The sequence below is a fragment of the Myotis myotis genome, unplaced genomic scaffold, assembly GCF_014108235.1.
Source record: "Myotis myotis isolate mMyoMyo1 unplaced genomic scaffold, mMyoMyo1.p scaffold_m19_p_7, whole genome shotgun sequence".
Taxonomy (NCBI): domain Eukaryota; kingdom Metazoa; phylum Chordata; class Mammalia; order Chiroptera; family Vespertilionidae; genus Myotis; species Myotis myotis.
In genome coordinates, this window is record NW_023416379.1 from 53,062,307 (window position 1) to 53,072,705 (window position 10,399).

Here is a 10,399-nt window from a genome sequence, read left to right on the forward strand (position 1 = left end):
AAAAGTAAACCATGTATTAAAGAGTGGGAAAAAGAGCTAAAGGCACCTGAGGACTAAGGCTAAGATATTCAGAGGAAATGGAATGGTGCACATGGGAATACAATCCTGGGACTTGGTGACTGACAGCATGAGTCTAATGGAGAGACCAGACCAGGTAGAAGTATTAGGGTGAGGTGTAAGAAGAAGGCGGAATAAAAGAGATGGCTCTCAGACTTTCAATCTGGTTCATTTGGAGAGAAATGATAGCCTTGGCAGGAATATGAAAATCCAAAAGGGTAATTTGAAGAGAAAATTTACTTCCGTGGTTTAGTAAGGATTTATTTTTGATGTTCTTAATTTTAAAGTCAAATTATTTGCAAATTTTATTTTGTCTCTCAAAAACAAAAGAACCCCAAATAATTAAGTTGTTTTTTCTTGCTTATGAACCCCTGATAGAAAAAGTGTTCTTACTCTTGTTCAGTATGAAAACATGGAAATCTGTTTGCCTCCATGGAAATCACTGCTTCCAATATGTTTACCTCTGGCTACTTCATTTGGCATTTTCAGAAAATAAGACTTAAACTACTTACAAGAAATTTAAAATAAATTAAGGAAAATGGAACATTTCCGTGAAAATGAAACATCCCGTGTCAAATCTCCTCTATTTTTCAGGTCCCGGTATAGTCTATTTAATCCTGTTCGTCTGGTCAGCTAAAATCTCATGAGAAAAACTGCATGTTTCCTTTTTAGAAAATACTGCAGTGCTCCAATTTTTAAAAAAATGTTTTTATTGATTTTTAGAGAGAGAGAGGAGGGGAGGGAGGGAGAGAGAGACAGAGAGAGACAGAGGGAGAGAGAGAAACATTGATCGGCTCATTGGCTGCCTTACTTTGCATAATATTGCATGGGTAATATTGCATAGGAGTATCAGAAACTGCCTCATTGGAAACAAGAACTATTTAGATAAAAACCCGGGTGTAGGCTGCATCTGCACATGCACAGCATGATGAAGCACACTGAGAGCAACCATGGGGACAGCTTCTGGCACTCACACCACAGGGATACATCTGCCACATGGACAGGAAAGCCAGGGTGAAGGAGGGAGTGAGGGGGAAGAGAGGAGTGTGGCTCAGTTCTGGTTCTGGAACTGATTGGCCAGCCAGTCCAGTCCCTCATAGAGGCCAGCCCCAGTGATGGCAGAGGTGGCCTGAAGGTACCAGTTCCTGTGGTGCAGAGAGTTCAGGCCCAGCTTGTCTGTGATCTCAGCTGTGCTCATGGCATTGGAGAGGTCCTGCTTGTTTGCAAACACTAGCAGGACAATATCAGTGAACTCCACCACCATCTGCATGAGCGCCTCTCTGGCCTCGTCCATGCGTTCTTGGTCAGTGCTGTCAACCACAAAGATGAGCCCTTGTCCATTTGGGCAGCAGTGGCGCCACAGAGGCCGGATCTTGTCCTGGCTGTTCGCATCCCACACAATAAAGCTGATGTTCTTATACTTCACAGTCTCCACGTTGAAACCTATCGTGGGAATGGTGGTCAAGATCTCACCCAACTTCAGTTTGTACAGGATAGTGGTCTTCCCAACACCGTCCAAGCCCACCATGAGAATGCACATTTCTTTTTTGCCAAAAAGGCCCTTGAAGAGGTTCGCAAAGATATTTCCCATGCTGTAGACTAGAGGAAGAGACTCTGGTCAGAGAAACCCTTGGCAGTCACGGTGCTGCTGCTGCTGCTGCTACTGCTGCTCTGAGCCAGGATCTGGTTCTATTTTGTCACTCTTTAGCAGATATTTGCTGACCCTTATTCTAATTCTTTTCATTGCTGTGACACTTGCTCTGTCACTACCCATTAACTATTTAAAGTTCAAAGTCCAGAGCAAGTGACTGGTGCAGTTTCAACTGGTCTAGATTAGATGATTCGTCACCATCATCCTGGTTCAACAGAATTGTTTTACTAGACACTCCTCGGGGTGGCACTTGGCTAGGATGATGAGCCAGGGCGCAAGGCACCTATCTATAAGGAGTCATTGCGGATCACTTCAGGGACCACTTCAAGAAGTTTGGCTAGCGCAGTACTTTGCACAACCTATCTCCCAGGCACAGAGCCTTCTTTTTGTCCCTGCAATTCTAGGAATCCAAGGGAAGTGAGAAGGACTGTGGGAACTCTGGGAATCTCTGGCTTTTCTTGGAAAGTTGGATTTCTCTCCACACTGCCCCGTCATCCCTGATGAAGCAACAATTGACTGGAACAATTTAAAGAGGTCTGTGCTCATCCAGCTCATTTCACTCTTTACTTACCTGACTCTCTAGGCAAATCAGCTTGAAACTCCTCCAGAGATTGGAGGCAGTGAGACAAATGGCAATCACTTAGCAGTGAGACACCTGAAGCCGCAGGCTAAGATATTCAGAGGAAATGGGATGGTGCACATGGGAATACAATCCTGAGTCTTGGTGACTGACAACATGAGTCTAGTGGAGATAGGCTAGAAGTATAAAGGTGAGGTGTAAGAAGAAGGCAGAATAAAAGAGATGGGTCCCAGACTTTCACTCTGGATCATTTGGAGAGAAATGACAGGAATATGAAAATCCAAAAGGGGCAATTTAAAAAGAAACTTTATTTCCATGGTTTAGTAAAGTTTTATTTTTGATGTTCTTTTTTAAATTAAATCTTTATTGTTCAGATTATTACATTTGTTCCTCTTTTTCCCCCCCATAACTCCCCTCCTCCCAGTTCCCGCCCCACCCTCCGCCCTCACTCCCCACCCGCTGTCCTCATCCATAGGTGCACAAGTTTTGTCCAGTCTCTTCCCGAATCTCCCACACCCCTTTCCCCCCCAAGAATAGTCAGTCTGTTCCCTTTTTATGTCCCTGATTCTATTATAATCACCAGTTTATTCTGTTCATCAGATTATTTATTCACTTGTTGATAGATGCATATTTGTTGTTCACAATTTGTATCTTTACCTTTCTCTTCTTCTTCCTCTTCTTAAAGGATACCTTTCAGCATTTCATATAATACTGGTTTGATGGTAATGAACTCCTTTAGCTTTTTCTTATCTGTGAAGCTCTTTATCTGACCTTCAATTCTGAATGATAGCTTTGCTGGATAAAGTAATCTTGGTTGTAGGTTCTTGGCATTCATCACTTTGAATATTTCTTGCCACTTCCTTCTGGCCTGCAAAGTTTCTGTTGAGAAATCAGCTGACAGTCGTATGGGTACTCCCTTGTAGGTAACTGAGTTTCTTTCTCTTGCTGTTTTTAAGATTCTCTCTTTCTCTTTTGCTCTTGGCATTTTAATTATGATGTGTTTTGGTGTGGTCCTCTTTGGATTCCTTTTGTTTGGGGTTCTCTGAGCTTCTTGGACCTGTAAGTCTATTTCTTTCACCAGGTGGGGGAAGTTTTCTGTCATTATTTCTTCAAATAGGTTTTCAATGTCTTGCTCTCTCTCATCTTCTGGCACCCCTATAATTCTGATGTTGGTACGCTTGAAGCTGTCCCAGAGGCTCCTTACACTATCTTCGTATTTTTGGATTCTTTTTTCATTTTGCTTTTCCGATTAGGTGTTTTTTGCTTCTTCGCATTTCAAATCTTTGACTTGATTCTTGGGCTCCTCTGGTCTGCTGTTGGGAGTCTGTATAATATACTTTATTTTCAGTCAGTGTATGCTTAATTTCTAGTTGGTTCTTTATCACAACATCGAGGGTCTCATTAGATTTCTTGAGGATCTCACTACATTTATCGGCAGTTTTTAGAAAATTATTGAAAGACCTTAAAAGTGTGGTTTTGAGGTCTATATCTTCCATTTCTGACATTTGCCTCCTGTTTCTTTGTCTCCGCATTTTTTTCTGTTTTCTTGGTGCATCCCCTAGTGGTCTTTGTGCGCAGTCTTGTTGTAGTTAAGCCTTGATTGTTGTAGGTAATACTAGAGGGGATTTGAGCTCAGGCCAAGTGGCTGTGAGAATCAGCTGTGTCTGCAGTGAGAGAACTTCTGTCCTCTAGGGAGGTGCTAATCTAGCCTTTGCCTGAGGCTATCCGGCAAATGGCTCTGTGCAGGGCCTGGGCAGGGCGTGTCCCGGGGGGAGCGAGCAGTTATGGCTGCTCTCAGTCCCGTCCCGGGGGCTCTGCCTCTCAGAGTCCCAGCAACCGCTGCAAACCTCGGAGAGAAAGCTGCCTTCGAGTTCCAACCAAAGCCAGACAGTTCCGTTTGAGTCTGGGTCCCTAGAGACTCGCCCGGATCTGGAGCTCAGAATCTGAGACTCCCTCCCGATTGAAACAGACAACTGCTCCCTCAGCCGCCAGCCCGCTCCGCGCACCTCCGCACCTTAGTATTTGACTTCAGCACTGCGCCTCCTCTGAGTCTCGGTATGTTATTCTCTTTCCTCCTAGTTGTAGAACTTCCACTCAGCGAGCCTTCCTGTGGTTCTGGATGATGTCCGTTCTGTCTTTTCGTTGTATTTTTGAAGTGGTTGTACGAGGCCGCAAACTCCAGCATTAACCTATCCCGCCATCTTGGTTCCTCTTGATGTTCTTAATTTTAAAGCCAAATTAATTGCAAGTTTTGTTTGTCTCTCAAAAACAAAAGAACCCCCAAATAATTAAGTTGTTTTTTTACTTGCTTATGAGCCCCGATAGAAAAATGTTCTTACTCGTTCAGTATAAAAACATGGACATTTGTTTACCTCCATGGAAATCACTGCCTCCAATCAATCTGTTTACCTTCGGTTATTTCATTTGACAATTTCAGAAAATAAGACAAATTACTTGCAAGGAATTTAAAGAAAATGCATTGAAACATACCATGTCAAATCTTTATTTTCAGATCCCAGAATAGTCAATTTAATCCTGTCCTTCTAGTCAGCTAAAATCCCATGAGAAAGACAGCTCCGTTCGTTTTCAGAAAATACTGCAGTGCTCCAATTTTAAAAATATGTGTTTTCATTGATTTTTGGAGAGAGAAAGAGAAACATGGATTGGCTGATTGGCTGCCTCTGTTGCATAATGCATGTGAGTACCAGAAACAAGAACTATTTAGATAAAACCCCGGGTGTAGGCTGCATCTGCACATGCACAGCATGATGATGCACACTGAGAGCAACCATGGGGACAGCTTCTGGCACTCACACCACAGGGATACATCTGCCACATGGACAGGAAAGCGAGGGTGAGGGAGGGAGTGAGGGGGAAGAGAGGAGTGTGGCTCAGTTCTGGTTCTGGAACTGATTGGCCAGCCAGTCCAGCCCCTCATAGAGCCCAGCCCCAGTGATGGCAGAGGTGGCCTGAAGGTACCAGTTCCTGTGGTGCAGAGAGTGCAGGCCCAGCTTGTCTGTGATCTCAGCTGTGCTCATGGCATTGGGGAGGTCCTGTTTGTTTGCAAGCACTAGCAGGACAACATCCTTGAGCTCTGTGATCATCCGCATCATCTCCTGTCTGGCCTCGTCCATGCGTTCCTGGTCAGTGCTGTCAACCACAAAGATGAGGCCATGTCTGCCTGGGCAGTATTGGCTCCAAAAAACCCGGCTCTTGTCCTGGCTGTGTATGTCCCACACGACGAAGCTGATGTTCTTATACTCCACAGTCTCCAGGTTGAAACCTATCGTGGGAACTGTTTCCACCACCTCATTCAGCTTCAGTTTGTACAGGATGGTGGTCTTCCCCGCAGCGTCCAGGCCCACCATGAGAATGCGCATTTCTTTTTTGCCAAAAAGGCCCTTGAAGAGATTTGCAAAGATATTTCCCATGCTGTAGACCAGAGGGAGAGACAATGGCCAGAGAAACCCTTGGCAGCCACGGTGCTGCTGCTCTTCTGAGCCAGGAGCTGGTTCTATTTTGTCACTCTTTAGCAGGTATTTGTTGACCCTTATTCTAATTCTTTTCATTGCTGTGACACTTGCACTGTCACTACCCATTAACTCACTATTTAAAGTCCAAAGTCCAGGGCGCCCGTGGGAGGCTCGCGCCCTTCCTCATGGTGGCTACCACCGCGCGCTGGGAGGGGGGAACGCCCGTCCGCACCACCTGGCGCGCCGGGGAGGAGCCGCTGTGCACCTGGGGACGGGCCGGTCCTACCACCGCGGGCGAGGGCGGGCGCCCCGCTGACCCGGCTCCCGGCGGAGGTTGAGGAGGAGCCGGCCCACGGTCCTCAGTGCTGGCGAGGAGGGAAGCCCGCTGACCGGCTTGGGAGGGAAGTCAGAGGTCACGCCGTAGTGACTCTGGTGTTACCATAGTAACCGGGGCCGGATGTGGCGACCTTCAGGTGTGACAGCCCTGGGGCCGAGCGGAGCGCGAGAGCCCGCGGCCGCGCCGAGGAGCGGTGGGCGTCCTGCGGGGAGGAGGCCGGGCCTTCGCGAGCGCAGTGGGGACGGCGGCGAGGGGAGGGTGACCTGAGAAACCGTACAAAGGCTCTCGCGGCCTCCCGGAAACTCCACGGGGCGCCTCTGCCCCCCCCCTCCCCCCGCCGCCGCCGCCGCCGCCCCGGAAGCGGAAACGTAAGTCCGCGCTCCCGGCCCCTCCCCCTCCTCCTCCCGCTGCCACGTTGCAGAACAGAAGAAGCTGACTCAGCTGCAGCCGCCGCCCCAGGACCTCCCAGCCTTCTGGGCCCTTCCCCTCCTGGCCAATGGAAAGCCTGGGGACCCCAAGTCAGCTCTTCGCAAAGGTCCCCCAGGATCAAGGGGACTGATGATTCCGCCACTGCGGAGTCTCCCACCTGCTCCCCGGAGCAGATGCCCAGTGTGGGGAGGCTTCGGCCCCAGGTCTCGCCCATATGGTCGCGGTTGGGAGTGGGGTGGGGGTGGGGGTCAGTTCTGACCCTCCTTTTCCTGGGCCAGACCAACGTAGTCCCCCCAGGGGAGGCTTTCACGAAGAACAGAGACATCCTCGAAGGCTCAAGAGCTGGCCGCTTGTCAAGAAGACCTGCCCCCTGGAGGATGAACCCCAGGTTATGGAAGACAAATCTAACCGCCCGGTCTGCCGACACTTTGCCAAAAAAGGGCGCTGTCGATATGAGGACCTCTGTGCCTTCTACCACCCAGGCGTCAACGGACCTCCTCTGTGAGCCTGCCTTCCCGGCCGAGCTGGAGGGAGCCCTGGAGACCCAGCGGCCATGCATTTCCCACCGCCCTCCGTCCCCTCCCCCATTTGGGGTTCAGAGCTGTGTTTCATCACTGGGGGGAGGTGGGCGCTCTTTCTGCGGATCCAGCCTCCAGAGCCTCGCCTTCAGGCCCCCATCTCGGCTGCCTCCTGGGTCCTCTCCCCTCGCCACTGACTGCGGAGCAGGAGACGCTCCGGGTGCTGCCTCTTGTGCGTCTGTCCAGCAGCCCGCTGCTGCCCTCGAGTCCGGAGCCTGGAGCGGCTTCCTCCCACCCCTCTGGCCGCTTGTCTCAGGTCCCCCATGTGCGCACCCTGCCCCCTGTGTTGGCAGCTGCTCCGAGGAACTCCCAGGCTGTCTGGCCAGGGGTCAAGTTCGGATCACGGCCAGTCCCTCCTGAAAGGCCGCTCGCCTGCTCTTGGATCCCGTAGCTTCGCCATCAGTCGCGTGGCTGTGATCGCTGCGCTTGGTGAACGCGCACCCCCGTAGCCTTTCTCAGTGTCCGTGGCCTGTCTGTGGCTTCTCCACACTAGAGTTTCTGCCAAAACCAGTGAGGCTCTTGGTGCCTCTCTGCTCCCCCCACCCCAACAGGGAGCACCGGGAACTTCCCACGAGGCTGCCTCCCTGGCCCCCGTTCTTCTGGGGTCCCTTTTTCTGGGTCTGACCCGGGCCCAGGAGGTGTGCTCTAAGCCTCTGGTGGGCCCACCCTCTTCCTCCGCGGCCGTGCTCCTTAGCCCAGTCCCTGGGAGGCCACAGGCCTTCCCTGTGAATTCTGTGCATCTCCACCTGGACAGCCCTGCCGCCCTCTCCCCCCCTCCGTCGCTGCTGCTGGTTGTTTTCTGTGAAAACGGCAATGAGCCGACTCAGTCTTGAACTGGCCCTGAGGACCGGTCAGGAGTTGTGTGGACAAGAGGGAGGGTGAGAGCCGCTGGAGAACTGAAAATGAATTTTGTTTCTTTTTAACATTTTTTACATTAGTAATAAATGCAGTGGAAACAAACAAACAAAAGAGTTCAAAGTCCAGAGAGAGCAAGTGACTGGTGCAGTTTTAATTGGTCTAGATTAGATGATTCGTCACCATCATCCTGGTTCCACAACTGTTTTACTAGACACTCCTCTGGGTGGCACTTGGCTAGGATGATGAGCCAGGGCCCAAGGCACCTATCTATAAGGAGTCATTGCGGATCACTTCAGGGACCACTTCAAGAAGTTTGGCCAGCGCAGTACCTTGCACAACCTATCTCCCAGGCACAGAGCCTTCTTTTTGTCCCTGCAATTCTAGGAATCCAAGGGAAGTGAGAAGGACTGTGGGAACTCTGGGAATCTGGCTTTTCTTGGAAAGTTGGATTTCTCTCCACACTGCCCCGTCATCCCTGATGAAGCAACAATTGACTGGAGCTGAGTAGAGACTTTTAAAGAGGTCTGTGCTCATCCAGCTCATTTCACTCTTTACTTACCTGACTCTCTAGGCAAATCAGCTTGAAACTCCTCCAGAGATTGGAGGCAGTGAGACAAATGGCAATCACTTAGCAGTGAGACACCTGAAGCCGCAGGCTAAGATATTCAGAGGAAATGGGATGGTGCACATGGGAATACAATCCTGAGTCTTGGTGACTGACAACATGAGTCTAGTGGAGATAGGCTAGAAGTATAAAGGTGAGGTGTAAGAAGAAGGCAGAATAAAAAGAGATGGGTCCCAGACTTTCACTCTGGTTCATTTGGAGAGAAATGACAGGAATATGAAAATCCAAAAGGGGCAATTTAAAAAGAAAATTTATTTCCATGGTTTAGTAAAGTTTTATTTTTGATGTTCCTAATTTTAAAGCCAAATTAATTGCAAGTTTTGTTTGTCTCTCAAAAACAAAAGAACCCCCAAATAATTAAGTTGTTTTTTACTTGCTTATGAACCCCGATAGAAAAATGTTCTTACTCTTGTTCAGTATAAAAACATGGACATTTGTTTACCTCCATGGAAATCACTGCCTCCAATCAATCTGTTTACCTTCGGTTATTTCATTTGACAATTTCAGAAAATAAGACAAATTACTTGCAAGGAATTTAAAGAAAATGCATTGAAACATATCATGTCAAATCTTTATTTTCAGATCCCAGAATAGTCAATTTAATCCTGTCCTTCTAGTCAGCTAAAATCCCATGAGAAAGACAGCTCAGCTCATTTTTAGAAAATACTGCAGTGCTCCAATTTTTAAAATATGTGTTTTCATTGATTTTTTGGAGAGAGAAAGAGAAACATGGATTGGCTGATTGGCTGCCTCTGTTGCATAATGCATGTGAGTACCAGAAACAAGAATTATTTAGATAAAAACCTGGGTGTAGGCTGCATCTGCACATGCACAGCATGATGAAGCACACTGGGACCAACCATGGGGACAGCTTCTGGCACTCACACCACAGGGATACATCTGCCACATGGACAGGAAAGTGAGGGTGAAGGAGGGAGTGAGGGGGAAGAGAGGAGTGTGGCTCAGTTCTGGTTCTGGAACTGATTGGCCAGCCAGTCCAGTCCCTCATAGAGGCCAGCCCCAGTGATGGCAGAGGTGGCCTGAAGGTACCAGTTCCTGTGGTGCAGAGAGTGCAGGCCCAGCTTGTCTGTGATCTCAGCTGTGCTCATGGCATTGGGGAGGTCCTGTTTGTTTGCAAGCACTAGCAGGACAACATCCTTGAGCTCTGTGATCATCCGCATCATCTCCTGTCTGGCCTCGTCCATGCGTTCCTGGTCAGTGCTGTCCACCACAAAGATGAGGCCATGTCTGCCTGGGCAGTTTTGGCTCCAAAAAACCCGCATCTTGTCCTGGCTGTTTACGTCCCACAAGACGAAGCTGATGTTCTTATATTCCACAATCTCCACGTAGAAACCTATCGTGGGCGTGGTGGTCACGACCTCATTCAGCTTCAGTTTGTACAGGATGGTGGTCTTCCCAGCACGGTCCAGGCCCACCATGAGAATGCGCATTTCTTTTTTGCCAAAAAGGCCCTTAAAGAGGTTCGCAAAGATATTTCCCATGCTGTAGACCAGAGGGAGAGACAATGGCCAGAGAAACCCTTGGCAGCCACGGTGCTGCCCTGAGCCAGGCGCTGGCTCTCTCCTGTGACTCTTTAGCAGATATTTGTTTATCCTTACTGTAATGCTCTGTCATTGCTATGACTCAACCACTCTTTCTGTTTGTGCTTTTGTGTATTCCACTTCCACTGTCACTATCAATTAACTTACTGTTTTCTAAAGTTCAAAGTCCAGAGAGAGAACAGGTGCAGTTTCAATTGGTCTAGAATAGATGATTTATCACCATCATCCTGGTTCAACAGAACTGTCTTA

General features: G+C 48.8%; 3 protein-coding genes and 1 pseudogene across 3 annotated transcripts; 1 reads left to right on the top strand and 3 right to left on the bottom strand.

Moving 5' to 3' along the window:
* Positions 1–795: 795 nt before the first annotated feature.
* On the bottom strand, positions 796–2,630 carry LOC118660172 (ADP-ribosylation factor 1-like). The gene has a single exon (XM_036317288.1). It carries the CDS (start codon positions 1,646–1,648, stop codon positions 1,109–1,111), a length of 540 nt encoding a protein of 179 aa, XP_036173181.1. The 5' UTR covers positions 1,649–2,630; the 3' UTR covers positions 796–1,108.
* A 2,140-nt stretch (positions 2,631–4,770) lies between these two features.
* Positions 4,771–6,426, bottom strand: LOC118660170 (ADP-ribosylation factor 1-like). Its single transcript, XM_036317286.1, has one exon. The coding sequence runs from the start codon at positions 5,885–5,887 to the stop codon at positions 5,180–5,182; it is 708 nt and encodes a 235-aa protein (XP_036173179.1). The 5' UTR covers positions 5,888–6,426; the 3' UTR covers positions 4,771–5,179.
* LOC118660716 lies at positions 5,947–9,168 on the top strand (annotated as a pseudogene).
* Positions 9,149–10,120, bottom strand: LOC118660171 (ADP-ribosylation factor 1-like). The gene has a single exon (XM_036317287.1). It carries the CDS (start codon positions 10,088–10,090, stop codon positions 9,551–9,553), a length of 540 nt encoding a protein of 179 aa, XP_036173180.1. The 5' UTR covers positions 10,091–10,120; the 3' UTR covers positions 9,149–9,550.
* Positions 10,121–10,399: the final 279 nt, after the last annotated feature.

What these genes read in the sequence shown, in the direction of transcription:
- LOC118660172 (XM_036317288.1), bottom strand. Translation starts at nt 1,648, where the DNA reads ATGGGAAATATCTTTGCGAACCTCTTCAAGGGCCTTTTTGGCAAAAAA.
- LOC118660170 (XM_036317286.1), bottom strand. Translation starts at nt 5,887, where the DNA reads ATGGGTAGTGACAGTGCAAGTGTCACAGCAATGAAAAGAATTAGAATA.
- LOC118660171 (XM_036317287.1), bottom strand. Translation starts at nt 10,090, where the DNA reads ATGGGAAATATCTTTGCGAACCTCTTTAAGGGCCTTTTTGGCAAAAAA.